Source organism: Cygnus olor, chromosome Z, assembly GCF_009769625.2.
Source record: "Cygnus olor isolate bCygOlo1 chromosome Z, bCygOlo1.pri.v2, whole genome shotgun sequence".
Taxonomy (NCBI): Eukaryota; Metazoa; Chordata; class Aves; order Anseriformes; family Anatidae; genus Cygnus; species Cygnus olor.
In genome coordinates this window covers 73,550,997-73,569,514 of record NC_049198.1, presented here as the reverse complement: position 1 = coordinate 73,569,514, position 18,518 = coordinate 73,550,997, and the positions used below count along the sequence as shown (strand labels likewise).

The 18,518-nt window shown below is 40.5% G+C and overlaps 1 protein-coding gene across 2 annotated transcripts in view; it reads right to left on the bottom strand.

Annotated features, from left to right (window-relative positions):
- RASGRF2 (Ras protein specific guanine nucleotide releasing factor 2) overlaps positions 1-18,518 on the bottom strand; it is a 146,587-nt gene that overhangs the window by 69,457 nt on the left and 58,612 nt on the right. For both annotated transcript variants that reach the window (XM_040542029.1, XM_040542028.1), the window contains exons 4-9: positions 18,124-18,213; positions 16,139-16,392; positions 14,907-14,986; positions 14,262-14,455; positions 12,603-12,712; positions 10,534-10,652 (exon numbers count right to left, since the gene is read on the bottom strand). In XM_040542029.1, the coding sequence (XP_040397963.1) occupies positions 10,534-10,652; positions 12,603-12,712; positions 14,262-14,455; positions 14,907-14,986; positions 16,139-16,392; positions 18,124-18,213 (847 nt within the window). The remainder of the gene's footprint in view (positions 1-10,533; positions 10,653-12,602; positions 12,713-14,261; positions 14,456-14,906; positions 14,987-16,138; positions 16,393-18,123; positions 18,214-18,518) is intronic.

Sequence of the window (18,518 nt, the reverse complement as noted above, 5' to 3'; positions counted from 1 at the left end):
AATAATCAAAATGAAAAACATACTGTAACAATAATAATATTTAGTAGGCAGTGTGTGTAGTGTTAATCCATCAAAACACTATGACATTAAATCATGCAACTTTTCATTCTATTAAGTACTAATACACATCAATATCTGTTTTAAACACAAGTAATTCATATTTTTTATACCAGCTCACTTTGTTTTTTAGGGTAGGTTCAGGATAACAATTTTGCACTTTTTTATGGAGAGAAAAAAGTTTGTCTTTACAACATGCTTAGAATCAAGCAAGCACAGTCTAGACCTATACTTATGTACATGCCTGGACCAGATCTTGGGTAAATTTTTATGCGTCTTTAAGATATTAATAGTACATTGTTCAGAAAACAAAGCTGAACAACAACTCCACTTTTGGCACCTGCTAGCCTTGCAAAAGGTATGTTACTTTCAAGCTAAAGAGACAGAGAATGAAAAGAGAATGTTTTGAAGGAAAACAGTTTTCTGTGTGTTCCTCTGTGCAAGAGAGATGGTAATGAAGCAGGTTTCTTATCTTCTTACTTTACGTTGTGTAAATTTCAGTGCTACACAGCTCATCTAAAACTTCAGAACTAAACTGAATCTCATTATGTAGGTCTGAATTTGTGCTGTGCAGAATTCCAGACTGGGGAAAACTAGGCTTCTGTACAGTTTCATGCCTCAAAAACACTATCTGAGCAACATTTGCATATTGATATCACCATGTGTTATTACTTCTGGTTTTGAATGTGGAATCAATTTTGATAGCGAAGTACAATTTGAAGTTCACATACATGATCTTAAACTTATGCAGAAATGATGAGAACTCTCTGAAAAGGCTACTGTTTCTCTACATCACATTTTTTCTGCATTTAGTTCCCTATATGTATTTAATTAGTGTTAAGTTATTAATATATTTGAAACATATCATCTGGCATAGCAAAATATATACTGGTAAACTTATAACATAGTAGACTTTGACAGCCATTTCACTTTTAAACTAAATGAGTACACCATGATTTGTGTCACTGCAACAAAACAGTGAAGTTTTACTCCAGAAATTTGCAAAGGTATGCAACATTTTTGAGGTTCACCTGAATTCTAACCAAAAAACCCCACAAACTTACTATTTGTTGTACAATTCTCTTGGACAAAACAGTATATTTATCTCTACTGTAAAAGATAGCAAGGAGATCAGTCCCATCTGTTGGAGCTGTGACTTCTCTGTGACATTGGTTGACCCCAGCTCCTAGTGCAAGGCCAGTACTATGTACAAAACAATTCACAAGCAACTTCCCATCCCAAAATTCTTAGTGTAATTTTCTCTTGAAATTCCCCCTAAACATTTTGGTAACAACATTCTACTTGTTCTTTTCTTCCTATGCTGCTCCTTAGAAAAATGTTGTAAATATAATACACATACACATATACCCTTGGAACTTGATTTTTTGTTGTTGTTGTTGTTGTTTTATTTTTATTTTTATTTAGAATGCTTTTAGGAATACCATATTCTGTTCTGCTAAAATGGGATGAAGGTTAAATGGTGTACCTGTATGGACCTGAAATATTACTGTTTAAGGTAAATCAAAAGAAACTGCAGTTTTTAAATGCAGCAGAGAGAGATTACATTATCTCTCCTTGATACTGAACTTAACTTTCACAGAGAGAAAGAGATTTCTGTATGGCTCGCATCTAACAAGGACCTTGTGCATTCCTGTGAAGCTCTTGTGATTAATGAAAATGATTTGCCTGACATGGCTTCTATTACAGATTTCCTCTTAAGGAAAAAAAAAAAAAGAAGTCATGATTGCCCACTGTACAGCTGCAATAACTGAGTGAAGATAATTTTGGAATGTTCATTAATAGTATACGATTTGGACAATTGGTGTAATCTGAGGAATTTTTATCCAGCTACAGATCTAAGCACATTCAGTACTCACACTTCAATACTGCCAGAATAGTTGTAATAGCCCATGTTCAATCCAACGAGTACAAAGGGTTGTATTTAAAAATAAAAATAGGGGAAAAAAAACAAACTACATTGTAGTGAGTGGTTTACAAAATCAGTTTGGCTTTCTCCACTCGGGATGCTTTTTTATTTCACCATGAGGGTGGTCAAACAGTGGAACAGGTTGCTCACTCAAAGAGGCTGTGGAGTCCCCATTCTTGGGGACAATCAAAACTCAACTGGATATAGTACTGGGCAACCTGCTCCAGTTGATGCTGCTTTAAGCAGGTGGGATTGGACTGGACTATTTCCAGAAATCCCTTCCAACCTCAACTATTGCATGACTTTTTAATTGTGATATATTTGTCAGGAGGGGTAAATTCAGTGCAGCTGATGAAAGGAAGATCAGACAAAGTATTTGGTGGCCTCTGAAGGACCACCAGATGACAGCTTTCCGGGTGTCAGACAATGTTGTGTTACAGATTGAGGCTGCTGTTTTAACTTTAGACTCTTAAAGATGATATTCTTTAATGGTTTACCTTGACTTACAGAGTGCCTGACAATAAAGTCTGTATCTAAATATGAGAGAAAGAAAAGGAGACCCCAAGAAACCTGAAGGGGATTCCGAAATATACATTGCAAAGCAATGCTAGAGAGAATTCCTATGGTCTCAACATTCTTCACAGAATCAAACTCTTAGAAAAATAAAGTATGTAACATAGATACAATATGGCAAAGCTGAAATGGACCTTCATAGGAAAAGCCTGAATAAAGGCAAGGATACCTACATCCCTTTCTGTGCCAGAAAGATATTTCCTGTACCAGTCTATACTCATGAAGAGAAAGAATACAAGCCTAATTGAAATGAGAGGAGATTGACATCACTCTCAAAGTTACCCTACAGTCAGATGTGAAAGGCAAATGGGCTTGGTATTACTTCATTAGCTCAATACAGATTTCTGCATTTACATAGTATCACATGCATTAGGTATTTTAAAAGATAAATTTTGATACAGCCATTCTTAAAATAACACCCAAAGATGCAGTGCAGCAGCCTGGCTGCCATGCTGCATCGCCTGTTTGGTCCTGCACACAGATGTCCAGCTGCTGCTGGTTTGCTCCTAGGCAGTATTTTGGACTTGCACTTGCAGAGCTTGAAGCTCCATGGATGGACCCTGGCTTTGAGCACATCAGTGGCACAAACCCCCATGGGGGAGATCTGACCAGCCATAGCTCCCTGCCAGCCGCATGGAGGCAAAGAGTAAGGCCTTGGGTGCCCCAGGCACTTCGTCCCCCCAGCCATGCAGCCTCCCGGTCCCACCAGCCCTTCAGCCACTCAAGGCCCCATGCTGCTGTCCCCCGGGGCCCCAGAAACCCACAGCAGCTGTTGAAGCAGCCGGTGGTGCTAGCTGGAAGAGCCATGGGTCTGGCACGCTGGGGACAACTGTGCAAACCCCGTCCAGCTCGGCAGCAACTGGCCACCGTGTGTGTAGAGACACCCCCAGCCTTGTGTTAACAGAGAGCAATCCCAATGGTGTCACATAAGGGAAGGGTGTGTTTTTCCTGCTTAAACATCTTATATGTATTTATTATCAATATATCCCTTCCACTGTAGAGGCAACATAGGGCAACAAAAATGGTGAAGGGTCTAGAGGGGAAGACACATGAGGAGCTGCTGAAGTCACCTAGTTTGTTCAGCCCAGAGAAGAGGAGGCTGAGGGGACGCCTCATGGCGGCCTGCAGCTTCCTCACGAGGGGAGCGGAGGGGCAGGCGCTGAGCTCTACTCTCTGGGGACAGCGACAGGACCCGAGGGAACGGCATGGAGCTGGGACAGGGGAGGGTCAGGCTGGGTGTTAGGAAAAGGTTCTGCACCCAGAGGGTGGTCGGGCACTGGGACAGGCTCCCCAGGGCAGTGGTCACAGCACTGAGCCTGCAAGAGTTCAAGAAGCATTTGGACAACGCTCTCAGATACGTGATCTTATTTTTAGGTAGAACTGTGTGGAGGCAGGAGTTGGACTTGATGATCCTTGTGGGTCCCTTCCAACTCAGGATATTCTATGATTCAATAATATATAGGTTTACCATAGAATCACAGAATTATTGAATGGCTCAGGTTGGAAGGGACCTTAAAGATCATCTTGTTCCAACCCCTCCTGCCATAGGCAGGGATGCCACCCACTAGATCAGGTTGGCCAAGGCCCCTTCCAGCCCGGCCTTGAACACCTCCAGGGATGGGGCATCCTCAACTTCTCTTGGCTACCTGTTCCAGTGCCTCACTACCCGTACAGTGAAGAATTTCCTCCTAATGACTAATCTAAATCTATCCTCTTTTAGTTTAAGACCATTCCCTCTTGTCTTGTCATTACCCGAGTAAAGAGTCCTTCTCCATCCTTTTTGTAAGATCTGTTTAAGTATTGAAAGGCCACAATCAGGTCTGCCAGAGCCTTCTCTTCTCCAAGCTGAACATGCTCAGCTCTCGCAGACTTTCTCCGCAAGAGAGGTGCTCCAGCCCTCTGCTCATCTTTGTAGCCTTCTTCTGGACTCGTTCTAACAGACCCACATCTTTCTTGAGCTGGGGGCTCCAAACCTGAATGCAGTATTCCAGGTGGGGCCTCACAAGGTCAGAGTGGAAGGGCACAATCACCTCCCTCCACCTACTGGTCATACCTGTTTTGATGCAGCCCAGGATGCCGTTGGCTTTCTGGGCTGCAAGTGCACACTGCTGGCTCACATCCAGTTATACACGGTCCTTGTCTGTATCCCCAAAATGAATCTGAAATTGGTTTACTTAAGCCATGAGTTTGACCTGGGTCACACAGTACACTCTAACAGTAACCTTTACAGACTGATTCCCACAGAAAAATTAATATTTTTTTTACTGAAGAAATACTAGATACACAGAATAAAAAGTTATTCAGTTTAAGTAAATTGCATGGTACAAGTCAGTCAAGGCAAATCACAACCCTATAATTTTCTGGAAGTGGATGCACTGTAACAGATTTATATTTTTCTCGAAGCTACGTTCATAACTCTTTAAATACCTCCATTATAACAAATATGTAAATTTAAGGAACGATCCAGTAAGTTACAAGTGGACATTGTACAAACTATCTTGGTAGTTATTATAGAATGCTTCACAGTTTGGCCACATAACTAGAGAAACACTACAGAAAGGATTTCAAAATGTATACTAAAACTATTAAACAACTAGCTATGCATATGTCTCTACTTAAATATAAGATATTCTGCTGATGCTAGCTAGAGAAGATCTCATGAAGGGATACACCTAAATTACATTCCCAACCTTCATTAAATATGTTATTTTCAGATACAAAAAAGTTTGTACCTAGTCAAAATGTTGTAGCTACTGTATGCAGATCTACTAAGTTGTCACAAAAGATCCAGAAGTAAATTTGTATATAAATAGAACATAAGTTTCAGTTATGAAGTTTTCACATTTGTTCCTCTACCATTGAAGTAAACCCCTCCAGATAAGAACTGCAACCTGTTTACAGTTCCTGGTTAAATTTAACACTTATTTTAAATTACAATTTTGTGAAACATAACAAGAAATTCATTCTGTGCTATCACAGAATCACAGAATGGTTAAGGTTAGAAGGGACCTCTGGAGCTCATCTGGTCCAACCTCCCTGCTCAAGCAGGGCCACTGAGAGCAGGTTCTCCAGGCCCATGTCCAGGCAGCTTTTAAAAATCTCTGAGGAGACTCCACAGCCTCTCTGGGCAGCCTGTGCCAGTGCTCAGTCACTCACAAAGTAATTCAGTGCTCTCCAGCATTCAGACAGAAGCTTTTGTGTTCCTGTTTATGCCCACTGCCTCTTGTCCTATCCCAGGGCACCACTCAAAATGGTATGGCTCCATCTCCATTGCAACCTCACTTCCGGTATTTATATACATTGATAAGATCTTCCCTGAGCCTCCTGTTCTCCAGGCTGAACAGTCTCAGTTCTCTCAGCTTCCCTTCACAGGACAGGTTCTCCAGTAACTTGATTATCTCAGTCACCCTCTTGGACTTTCTCCGGTATGCCCATATCTCTCCTGAACTTGAGGGCCCAGAACTGGATACAGTACTCCAGATACTCCAGCCTTGCCAATGCTGAGTAGAGAGGAAGGATCACCTCCCTTGATCTGCTATACCTAAGCTTCAATGGGAACAGTTTCCAAAACCACTGAGAATAAAGAATGAGGAATATTTCCTCTCTCTTTTTGCTAACTTCATTTTATTAGAATTAATTCTACATCAGAATCATACAATCATAGCATGTCTTGGGTTAGAAAGGACCTTAAAGATCATCCAGTTCCAATCCCCTGTCATAGGCAGGGATGCCACCCACTAGATCAGGTTGGCCAAGGCCCCGTCCAATCTGACCTTGAACACCTCCAGAGACAAGACATGCATAGCTTCTGTGGGCAACCTGCGCCAGTGCCTCATTGCCATTTGAGTAAAGAATTTCCTCCTGACCTCTAATCTGTATCTCCCCTTTTTTAGCTTAAAGCTATTCCTCCTTGTCCTATCACTGTCTGCCCACGTAAAAAGACGCTCTCCATCTTTTTTATAAGCTCCCTTTAAGTATTGAAATGCTGCAATGAGGTCTCCCCCGAGACTTCTATTTTTTAGGCTGAACAGCCCCAGCTCTCTCAGACTTTATTCATAGGAGAGGTGCTCCAGCCCTCTGATCACCTCCACGGCCATCCTTTGGACTCAAACTAACAGGCCCATGCCTTCCTGGTGCTGCAGTCCCCAGGCCTGGACACAGCACCACAAGTGAAGCCTCACGAGGGCAGAGAAGAGGGTGAGAATCGCCTCCCTTGACCAGTTGGTCACACCTCTGTTTATGCAGCCCAGGATTCAGTTGGCTGCATCCTGGGCTGCAAGCCCACACTGCTGACTCATGTCAAGCTTTTTATCCACCAGAACCCCCAAGTCCTTCTCTGCAGGGCTGCTTCTCCCAGTCTGTACTCATGGCTGGGTGCAGCTGGGTGACCCAGGTGCAGCACCTTGCACTTGGACTTGTCAAACCTCATTAGGTTCATGTGGGCCCAATTCTCAAGCTTCTCCAGGCCCCTTTGGATGGCATCCCTTCTTTCTGTTGGATTGACTGCACCACTCAGCTTGGTGTTATCTACAAACTTGCTGAGGGTGCACTCAATCCCATTGTCTATGTCATTGATAAAGACACTAAACAGCACTGGTCCCAAGACGGAAGCCCTGAGGGACTCCACCTAGACATAGAGACATTGACCACCACTCTCTGGGTGCAGCCTTCAAGCCAATTCCTTATCCACTGAATGCTCCACCCTTCAAATCCATACCTCTCCAATTTGGAGATCAGGATATCATGTGGGACCATGTCAAAGGCCTTACAGAAGACCAGGTAGATGACATCAGTCTATCTTCCCTTGTCAATTAATGCAGCCACTCCATCATAGAAGGCCACCGGATCAGTCAGGCAAGATTTGCCCTTGGTGAAGCCATGCTGGCTGTCTTGGATCACCTCCTTATCTTGCATATGCCTTGACATTGCTTCCAGGAGGATCTGTTCCATGATCTTGTCAGGCACAGAGCTGAGGCTCATCAGCCTGTAAGTTCCCCAGGTCTTCCTTTCTACCTTTTTTAAAAACAGGAGTGACGTTTCCCTTTTTCCAGTCACTGGGAATTTCACCTGACTGCCAAGAGTTTTCAAGTATGATGGAGAGAGGCTTGGCAACTCCATCAGCCAATTCCCTCAGGAGCCTGGGATGCATGGCATTCGGCCCCATAGACTTATACCTCTTCAGTTTCACCAGGTGTTCACGAACCTGCCCTTCACTTGCAGTGGGAGGGACTTAGTTCCCCCAGTCCCTGTGTAGAGATTCAGGGAAATGAGAGCCATGGGATGCGTGACTGTCAGTGAAGGGCAGCCAGGCGATCAGGCCCAGTCAGCATGGATTTATGAAAGGCAGGTCCTGCTTGACAAACCTGATCTTCTATGACAAAGTGACGCGCTTGGTGGATGAGGGAAAGGCTGTGGATGTGGTCTACCTTGACTTCAGTAAGGCTTTTGACACTGTTTCCTACAGCATTCTCCTAAAGGAACTGGCTGCTCTTGGCTTGGACTGGCGAACGTTTCATTGGGTTAGAAACTGGCTGGGTAGCCGGGCCCAAAGAGTCATGGTGAATGGAGTTAAATCCAGTTGGAGGCCGGTCACTAGTGGAGTCCCCCAGGGCTCAGTGCTGGAGCCAGTTCTCTTTAATATTGTCCTGGTTTCAGTTAGGACAGAGTTAATTTTCCTCCTAGTAGCTGGCAGGGTGCTATGTTTTGGATTAGAATGAGAAGAGCGCTGATAACATGCTGATGTTTTAATTGTTGCAGAGCAGTGCTTACACCAAGCCAAGGACTTTTCAGCCTCTCTCTGTCCTGCTAGCGAGCAGGCTAAGGATGCAGCAGGAGCTGGGAGGGGACAGACCCAGGACAGCTGACCCAAACTGGCCAAAGGGGTATTCCATACCATCTGACGTCATGCTGAACAATATATAGGGGTGGCTAGCCGGGCTGGAGGGGGGGCCGGCTGCTCGGGGATAGGCTGGGCATCGGTCAACGGGTGGTGAGCAATTGCATTGTGCATCACTTATTTCGTACACATTATTACTATTAATACTATTATTATTATTATTGTTGTTGTTATTCTTTTCCCTGTCTTAATAAACTGTCTTTATCTCAACTCACAGGCTTCACTTTCCCGTTTCTCTCCCCCATCCCGGAGAGGGAGGGGGGAGGGTGAGCGAACGGCTGTGTGGTGTTTGACTGCCAGCCGGGCTAAACCACAACAAATATCTTTATAGATTATCTGGATGAGGGGTCGAGTGCACCCTCAGTAAGTTTGCAGACGACACCAAGTTAGGTGCACGTGTCGATCTGCTCGAGGGTAGGAAGGCTCTGCAGGAGGATCTGGATAGGCTGGACCGATGGGCTGAGGCCAACTGTATGAAGTTCAACAAGGCCAAGTACCAGGTCCTGCACCTGGGGCACAACAACCCCAAGCAGCGCTACAGGCTCAGAGATGAGTGGTTGGAAAGCTGCCTGGCAGAGAAAGACCTGGGAGTATTGGTTGATAGGCAGCTGAGTATGAGCCAGGAGTGTGCTCAGGTGGCCAAGAAGGCCAACAGCATCCTGGCTTGCATAAGAAACAGCGTGGCCAGCAGGGCTAGGGAAGTGATTGTCCCCCTGTACTCGGCTCTGGTGAGGCCGCACCTTGAGTACTGTGTTCAGTTTTGGGCCCTTCGCTACAAGAAGGACATCGAGGTGCTCAAGCGAGTCCAGAGAAGGGCAACGAAGCTGGTGAAGGGTCTGGAGAACAAGTCTTACGAGGAGCAGCTGAGGTAGCAGGGATTGTTCAGCCTGGAAAAGAGGAGGCTCAGAGGCGAGCTTATCGCACTCTACAGGTACCTTAAAGGAGGCTGTAGCGAGGTGGGGGTTGGTCTATTCTCCTGGTGTCACCAAGTGCCTGGTGACAGGACGAGGGGGAATGGGCTAAAGTTGCGCCAGGGGAGGTTTAGGTTGGATATTAGGAAGAACTTTACTGAAAGAGTTGTTAGGCATTGGAATGGGCTGCCCAGGGAAGTGGTTGAGTCACCATCCCTGGAGGTCTTTAAGAGACGTTTAGATGTAGAGCTTAGTGATATGGTTTAGTGGAGGACTTGTTAGTGTTAGGTCAGAGGTTGGACTGGGTGATCTTGGAGGTCTCTTCCAACCTAGAAGATTCTGTGATTCTGTGAAGACTGAGGCAAAGAAGATGTTGAGTGCCTCAGTCTTCACCATGTCTGTTGTTAGCAGTTCTCCCTTCTCCTTTGTCAGAGGGGTAACACTCTCCTTGGGCTTTCTTTTCTGGCCAATGTACCTGTAGAATCCCTTCTTGTTTTTTTTTGCATCCCTTGCCAAGCTGTTTTGTCTGTGTCTTGGCTTTCCTGATCCCATCCCTGCACATCTGGATGGCATCCCTGTACTCTTCCCAGGCCCTGCGTCCCTGCTTTCATTGGCTGTGCATTTCCTTCTTGTACCTCAGTCTGACCAACAGGTCTTACTCAGCCATGCCAGTTTCCTGCCTTCTCTGCTTGATTTCTTACACATGGTTATGGAAGGAACAAGACATCTCTTTTTTTCATGACCTCTTCTTGTAGGATTGCTTTTTGTATCTATCCTGAACTTCTACTGAAGCCCAAAAATTCTTGCTTCTCTTGCACTTTTTCCCGAATGTTGGCATCCACTGTCATTGGCCGCCATGGTCTCTGTGGAGCTGTAGATAATTCCTTTTAAGATCACAGTCCAGCCAGTGTGTATATTACCGTTCCATGGATGCTTTACCATTACCATGCTGCCTTTTACAGCACAGAAGTGGGGATCAGCTATAGCCCCAAATTAGTTGTCATCTGTTGTTAACATTTTGTGACTTATCCTACATGGACTGTTAATCTTTAAGTATGTCAGCTGTGCCTAGTGCAGTGACCTGCCCAATGATGGCAATGTGAATCCTGCTGGTTTTAAAGCATTTTTTTTCATGATTATATAGATAGCTTTAAAGGAGAATATCTTACCTTGGCGTATAAAAGTTTGGCTAGTATCTAGTAAAATATCACAGCCTTCTACTATTGTTCTTTCTATGGCTAGATTCTTCCGGATGTTTTCTGTGTCACTCACTTCATCATGCATCACCCTGTCAGACACAATAAAAATGCACTTTAAATTCCCTGAAATATATCTTGCACCTGCTGTGTCTATTTTCACTTGCATTTCTTCAGTGTATGCACAAAAAGTACCTAATGTCCTTTGCCACAAAACAGACGCATACATGCAGTACATGATTATTCCTGAGAAAGTTTCTTTTTTTTCCCCCTTTCAAATCATTGTTGCAATCATTTCATTTTTTCAGCAGTCGAACCTATTTTGCCAGAGTTGTTTTTAGACTTTTCCTGAACGCACCTGACAGATGCCACCAAGCTAAAAACTCTTCACAGCTGCTAGAAGAGTGCTTCTTGATCAGTAATAAGATAGTCTACCACAAAACTGGAAATGTTTTCTAGTTCTTTGTATTAGTTACGTAACACATTTTGGAGTCTTTGTCCTTGATTTTAGGTTCTCACTCTATTCTGCTTCAGTTTACATTTGAATGTACCATTCACTTCCTCATTGCTTCCTACAACAATCACAGCTTCAATGGCTCACCTCCAAACTTCTTCCACTTATTTTCATAGGTATCCTCCCCTTACACAGAGAAGTACAGTTTTTTCCAAGGCTGAACTCAACACAGAAGCTTAGATGGTGTTGTGATGTTCCTGAACTGGGACTTGACTGCACTATCCGAAAGTTACTATTCCCTCAAATCTACAATGAATGAATCACAAAGTTTTATATTTATGGTCTGTACTACCTGCCTTATGAGAAGAGGAGGATCAGTCAGCCTGAGCCTCCAGTTCTGAATGCTCAGGGGTGAATTTGTTAGATCAGCAATGAACTCTGACTTATGAGAAGAAGCAGAGTCAAAGCTGTTTGATCTGATTGCACATATAACACTAATCATAGAAATTCTATGGTTTGACTAAATGGAGAGGAGATGCTCTTCTGTGCTTCAAATGGCCTCATAACATGGAAGATCTTGCTAAACACTGCAGGAATCAAACACAGACACTTTTATAAAAGTCACTGCCTGCCCAGCTCTTTGAGAAGCCAGAGCTTGAAGAGGTGGCAGGACATGACCTGTAGATGACTCAGAAAGCTGCCTGTGTTGAAGATATAGCATGACAAAAAGGAAAAAATAATAGGCTCCAAATTAGTGGGTAGTTTGCACAACATAGCCACTAGGTCTTAACAGCATTAAAAAACTGAACAGTCCAAAGCATGCAATTAACAAAAGCTACAAAGCAATCACTGGTTTACAACTACATATTTCATAAGTATTTATTTAGTGATTACTCCAGATATTCAAGGCGTATGTCCTAGAGTTCATGCAGCATTTCTTTGCTGCATAGCAGAAAGCTGTGTTGCCTAGAGATAGCAACCAAATTTCCTACTGGGCTGACAGAGAGAAATATCTAAGAAAGGATAGGAGATTTCTGGGAAGACATTAATTTTGCAGGTTTTTACAGGGAGCACCAATTCTTAAAATATATCTTTAGCTCCTGTTTATCTGGTAATTATTTAAAGCGTATGTGTAGATCAGTAATTTCATTAATACACACAAACTGTAACACAGATTGAGAACTCAGTAGTTTTCAAGACCCTGACTGATCCCCGTTCTCACAGAATATCAAAAATGCCCCCCCTTTTTTTAAACTGTGAAAAAATACATACACGTGTGTATATAAAGAAAATTACTTTGCTCATACCCAAGGGTAGGTAGTTTCTATAGCAACTCCATTCTCCCCTACCCAAAATACAAGGAAACACTTGTAGATTCGTTAGCCAAAAAAACAGAAAAGCCAAAGTACTAGTATTTTGGCTTTGGTATCTTTATTCTGGTTTGGTTTACTTCCTTTTATTTAAGAGAACTTTTTAAAACAGAACGAAAACCAAACCAAAACAAAGAAAACGTTTTTTTCATTTCAGAGTCTTTGATGCAGGATAATCCATAAAAAAAAAAAAAAAAAAAAAAGGTTAAAAGACTTACCTTGAAAGTTCTTCCAGTTTAGATTTAGCAAATTCAAGGCTCTTTCGTTCAACATGTTCATGTGGTGTGTGAGCCAGAAGTTCATGCAGTGTTATAATATATCTAGGGATCTTAAAATAAGTTAGGTATAGAATCAGCAAATCCATAAAGGAATAATTCCAATACAGCATTTTCTTAAATATTAGCTATTATATTCATCATTAAAGTTTTAAAAACATGGTCTTTTTTTTTTTTTTATTTAAACAAATATCCACAGCTAAGTAATTATACATAAACTCTAAATAAAACTGCCAAAGTGAGCAGTTTTATTTAGAGTTTATTTTACTGAGCTATTGGGTGACAGAGGCTGCATATGCATAGGTACATTTTCAGTTTGAGGAAACACAAGTTCTATTTATTACATTTTAATAAAAAAATCAGGTCAGAGGCAGTGACAAATATGACATAAATTTCATTTTTTCATGCTGCTATCCATGTGCCAACAGATAAAACTTTCAGAACTCTCTGGGAGGTCCATATATACCTTCCCACAATTTTGATAGGATACATGCATCTAGATTTTTTTATGACTTTGAAAATACCAGCTAACCTTTTAGCATATAGATGAAAGAATTCACATTGTACTAATGGGCATTAAAGGCCGAATAAAAGAACAATGACACTGATTCACTTTGTCATCACTTAAAGCAGTTTCATCATTGTTAAACAGAACCAAGTGATACTACAGTGAACTTATTTTTACAGAGTAAAAGTCATTTAAAAAGTGGAGAGGTGTCTTCTCTTATGCTGAAGTGAGAAGTCCTCAGCAATGACACTGTGCCCATCACATATTGAATAGGTTTCGTATCCTATTTTCTCTTTCCCCTTTAAAATCCCAAGATCTTTCTTCAATTCTTTTTTCAACCAAAAGATCCCCAAACTTTATAATAGACAAACTCAAAGCTGAACAAATGCTCTGTTACAGGTGGTAATGGCCTTTAGGTTAATACGGTTGACTAGAACTACCACAAATGTCAGTGACCCTCTTTTTTTTTTTTTTTTACTCTCTCCTTCTTTTGTCAGTAACTGAACAAACTGAGGGGGTTCACTGTTGTCATGATGAGTAAATTGTTATGTCAAATGGATAAGTCACAAAATCTTCAGACCAGCACTTCATAGGCCCTTGAAAACAGCTGCAAATAATTAATCCAGGCAGATCAAGACAAAGTATCACAAGGCTAATAAAGTTTTCAAAACTTTTGCAGGTTTTTCATTTTCTAAAGACCAGGTCACTGGAGAACAAAATGGTTGCCAAGAGTATTCCTTGTAAAATGCTTGTGGTTGTTCTAGCTTGTTATACCAGTTATATTGCTGCATATCCCTGCAGCAGGTCAGAAATTGAGAATTTCTTTCTCAGCTTTTCTTTTTTGGTCTTTTGGCACTAGTCCTCATCTAACATCCTCCTTGAACATACACAAGATTCTGGATAGAGCTGATTAAGTGTAGTTGGAGAAAAGATCTCTACAGGCAGTGCCTAATAAATAAATGAAAACTAAATTAATTTGCACGAGACTACTACAGTTAAGCAAAAAGCATCTTCTATCAATCATAATTTCAGTAACACAAAATGATTCAACCAAACAATAAAAACAAACAGTGAAAAAAATGTACAGAGACTACCTGAAACATGGGGTAAGTAAGGAAAGTTTCCAGCATTCGCCCCTCACATGCTGGGTTGGCTTCATATTGCTTCAAGAGTTTGTCAAAATCTCTGTTTTGCTTACAGTTTGCCAGTACTTGTAGACTATATTGATGATTCCGAACAAATTCTTGATATATGTTCAGCATTGGCAGCAGAATGTCAAATAAGTCAGCTAGAAAAAGTCAAGAAATGCTTTTTTTTTTTCCAGCTACCCATCTCTTGGAATGTACTTTTAAAGAAACTACTATGTTCTATGGAAGTGAATTACTGTAATCAGTACTGAGATTTTAGAAGCATTAAACTTGGTTCCTCCACCTGCCAAAATACAGTTGTTCTGATTAGTAATCAGCTAATATCACTGAAAATTCAGGGGCCCATGTCTAAACAATGCTTAGCGTAGAGGCTAACCCAGAGGCATTCTCATATATGGACTTCAAGAGAGTCATATTACTGCTCACATGGAACATTCACTACACCAGATCACATGGTGCTACTTCTGCAAATGTATTCCACTCAAAAAGGACACTACCTTTTTTAAAAATAAAAAATAAAAAAAAAACAGCCACTGTAGTTTCAAAAATAATTAAGAAAATTGTACCCTTAGAGAAAATACAGTAACTTACCTAGAATTAAGGTAGGCCAATTAGCTATTCTTGCTTTTAAACCTTGGTGAAATATTTCATGAAGAAACATGATTGTTTCACTGAAAAACAAGTATTTAAAGAAAAAAAAATTCAGGTCTATTTTCTCATTTGTAATTCAAAGAGGAACATACCTTCATGGATATTAGTGTATTTTGCACTTCGGTAGAAAAAAATAGAAGAGTCATTATTACAGAAGTAAATGCCTCATTTTATTATACTGTATAAAATTTTTAGTATAGTATCTTTTCAAAATGCATAGTATTTACTGTAGAAAGCATATTCTAACTGCTTAGTCTTTTAAATAAAAGCATCTATTAAATAACATATTCCACACATGTTAAATAATAGAGTATCTTTGGCAATGCATTCAGTATTTAACAGGATCAATAAGATGCAGAAAACCTCTAGCCAGTGGTAGTCATCTATATTCTTATTTGCTGCTCTTCCAAATTTGAAGCTTAGAACTTTTCTATAACGTGAACCTTAATATTGTACTTTAGCTCATGAGGTCAGCAGAATCAGCATTAGAGGCATCCCAATTGTAAGCGAAACCATGAAGAGTGAAGTGATTATGCATACACTATTAGGAAAGGGAAGCCTGTCTCATAACTAAAGCACTATGTTCTTTTTCTTAGAGTTTTGGAGCAGACTTGGATGCAATCTCAATCCTGTTTAAAATTCTAGATGCCTGCTGGCTTATTTTTGCTTACTCATTAAAACAGCACTTGGATGCTTAATGCAAAGAACAATTATTTTTTGTAGGATATGAACAGACAAGCAAGAGAGAAGGAGGTTCCTTAGGCATGGCAAAAGCAAATAGGAAATATGACATAGTCATCCTCAGGGTCTTATCTGGATCATATGAGGCCATTAAGTCCAATTTTGCTCTCATAAGAGAAAAGGAAAGAGGAAAGGTGGCAGAAAATTTAAGAGAACTGCCCCATGAAGCATTATATTCCTCTAGCAAAGAAGACAAAGAATGTAAGGAGGCACAGAGGACTAACTGGCTTCAAACAGCATCACAGACAGCACCTTGCCTCTTAGCCTATGGAAATGTGGTCCTCCTCAGTCACATTACTTACATCAGAACAGCAGCAACAACAACAACAACAAAAAACACAAATGCCAAACTTCACTACTGCAAATTCAAGCAGAATGGGAAGAAGTGGTCAGACAAATCCCCAAAAGCAATTAAAAAAAAACAAACCTACCTGTTGAGGAAAATGCTACTAACATCATCGTGACTGATAGGTGGCTTCTTTGAACTTGCAGCCATTCTTAAGGGCCTCAGAAAACAGTTCACAAGAACATAAAGTTGATGCACATATTCAGATTCAGCCTCAACCATGTTAAAAACTATCTGATTCCTTTTTCTCATACTTTCTGCATGAGGAGAACAAATATAATCTTGGACAATAGTCTTCCATTTTCTTCTACATAGCCAGCCCCGCATAAAGCTCTGAACCTAAAAAGACACCAAGTAGAAAAGAATGAGATGACTTAAAACAAGTTTTTCACTGTAGAAATAACCGTCTGTGTGAAATGCTTCTGTCAAAAAAATAAATAAATATGTTGTCCTCTAAAACATTACTGATCCATAATTGTTCCTGAATTATATTTTGTAGATATCTATTTATTAATAGAAGTCAAACAAGCATTTGATAACATTGGTAATATTTGTTTCCCAACCATATACATATCAAAGTACCTTTTACCGCAGGCTCAAAGGTTGTACCTTTTCATATACTCTTCCTGTCAGCACAACTATCCTATACACTGCCCTGGTTATCTTAACTCCTTTTACTTCCCCTTACTATTTCTCACTTTCTTATATCCTCAGTCATATTGTATGAGGTTTTCATGGAACGCATTTCAAAACAGACTTTGATATCAGCATTGACATAATTCTGAAAGAGCTGTTAGGCTCAGTTTGCTTTCTGTTTTGTATAGGTACTACCTACTGTTTGCATTTAAAGCTACATATACTATTTAATATCAGACACCTAGGCCAGCGATACTATTATTCAGAAAAGTCAGATTTTTGCCATTCTTAAGAGGTATCTCTATGTCATAGAAAAATCTTCTTAGGTATAATATCCATTGAAGTTACAAGTGGACAAAAGACTACAGAAAAGGTCTACTTCTGGTCACAGAAAACTTCAGTATGTCTTTTCCTTGACCTTGATGTGATGATCATTCATTTTGAAAGAGAAATGGAGAATTTCACTGCTAACAGTTTACTCTGAATAAATATCTTAAAAAAAAAAAAAAAGTGGGAGGGGGCAACCGTCAAAACAATCAAGATGTAGAATGCAGTGAATCAGAATCAGAACTCTCCTTGTACTAAAAGAGGCATTTCTGGCTCTATTATATTGTTAAATCTGTATGAAAAGGAAAATTCATACAAGGGTACCACCTCAATACCTGACTCAGACTATGTGACCCAGAAATGGTTAGTGAAACTAAGTCCATATAGCAGAAAAGAAATGTAATTTAAGAGATTGAAGACAGTGAAAATACAGGACCACATCTTCAAGCATGATTTCCATTTATGCTCATGTGTTAGGATTTGTAGGAGTCAGCTATGTGCAGTGTTCTGGAGGCTGGTTTTATCCAGCCTTAAGCAGTATTATGAAAAGCTACACATGTAAATACCATACAGTTTGGGTCATTTATTGCCTTGATACTAAAAACACTTGCCATAGCATCCTAGCACTATCAGCATCAAACAGACCAGAAGACAACCTGAAACAATAATGCTCTCTGCATTTTCAATATTTGTATTCCATCTGCAGTGACAGAATGTAAGCTATTCTTTTATATCTTTATAAGCATTTTTATAAGAAAGGAGTATAAAGTTACTACATGCTTGATTCCCACAGGACATAACTCATGACTGAATTTCACTCTTCATAAGCAGTCAAATGCAAAGTGCAACCTTCTCTAATCAACTGAATATAAACAAAGTAAAAACAAATACTTAAGTAACAAAGACACTCAGGGATAAATAGCCCCTGAAACATATTAAGTTGATATAATTTAAGTGGTTTGAGTAGGATCAGGGCAAAAGACATCTGGACAGTTGAGTGTACTTAATCAAACAGTACCTGAATGCAAAACTAGACAGACTAAAATACACAAGCAACCTCCCACATTCCATTTTTCTCCTTTCAAACACAGAACATTGCATATTTACCTTTTTAATTTTTTTAATATCTGGATCCTCATCTTCCTGGTTGCCTTGATAAGGTCGCATTCTTTCTTTTGTTTTATTGAGAGCTATAATCTGACAAAAACAACCATTCATTAAATGCTTTTTTGCAATTAAGTTCTTTGCTACAGAACTAACAGAAAAATCTTTTCCCCTTCTTCAAAAGCTCTTCCTAAAAACTGTTAAAGCTGCATGGAATGACAAGCACATTTTTGGTCACAGGGATATAAACACAGTTCTCAGAAAACAAACAAGGCTTTTGATCCAGACGACAGAAGGACCAAAAGAGATATGGTTCTCCTCTCAAAATGAAGTGTGTCTTTCAGACCTTCTCAGCTCAGAACTGCAACAAAACTTTTAACATTCAATGAAATAGAGTA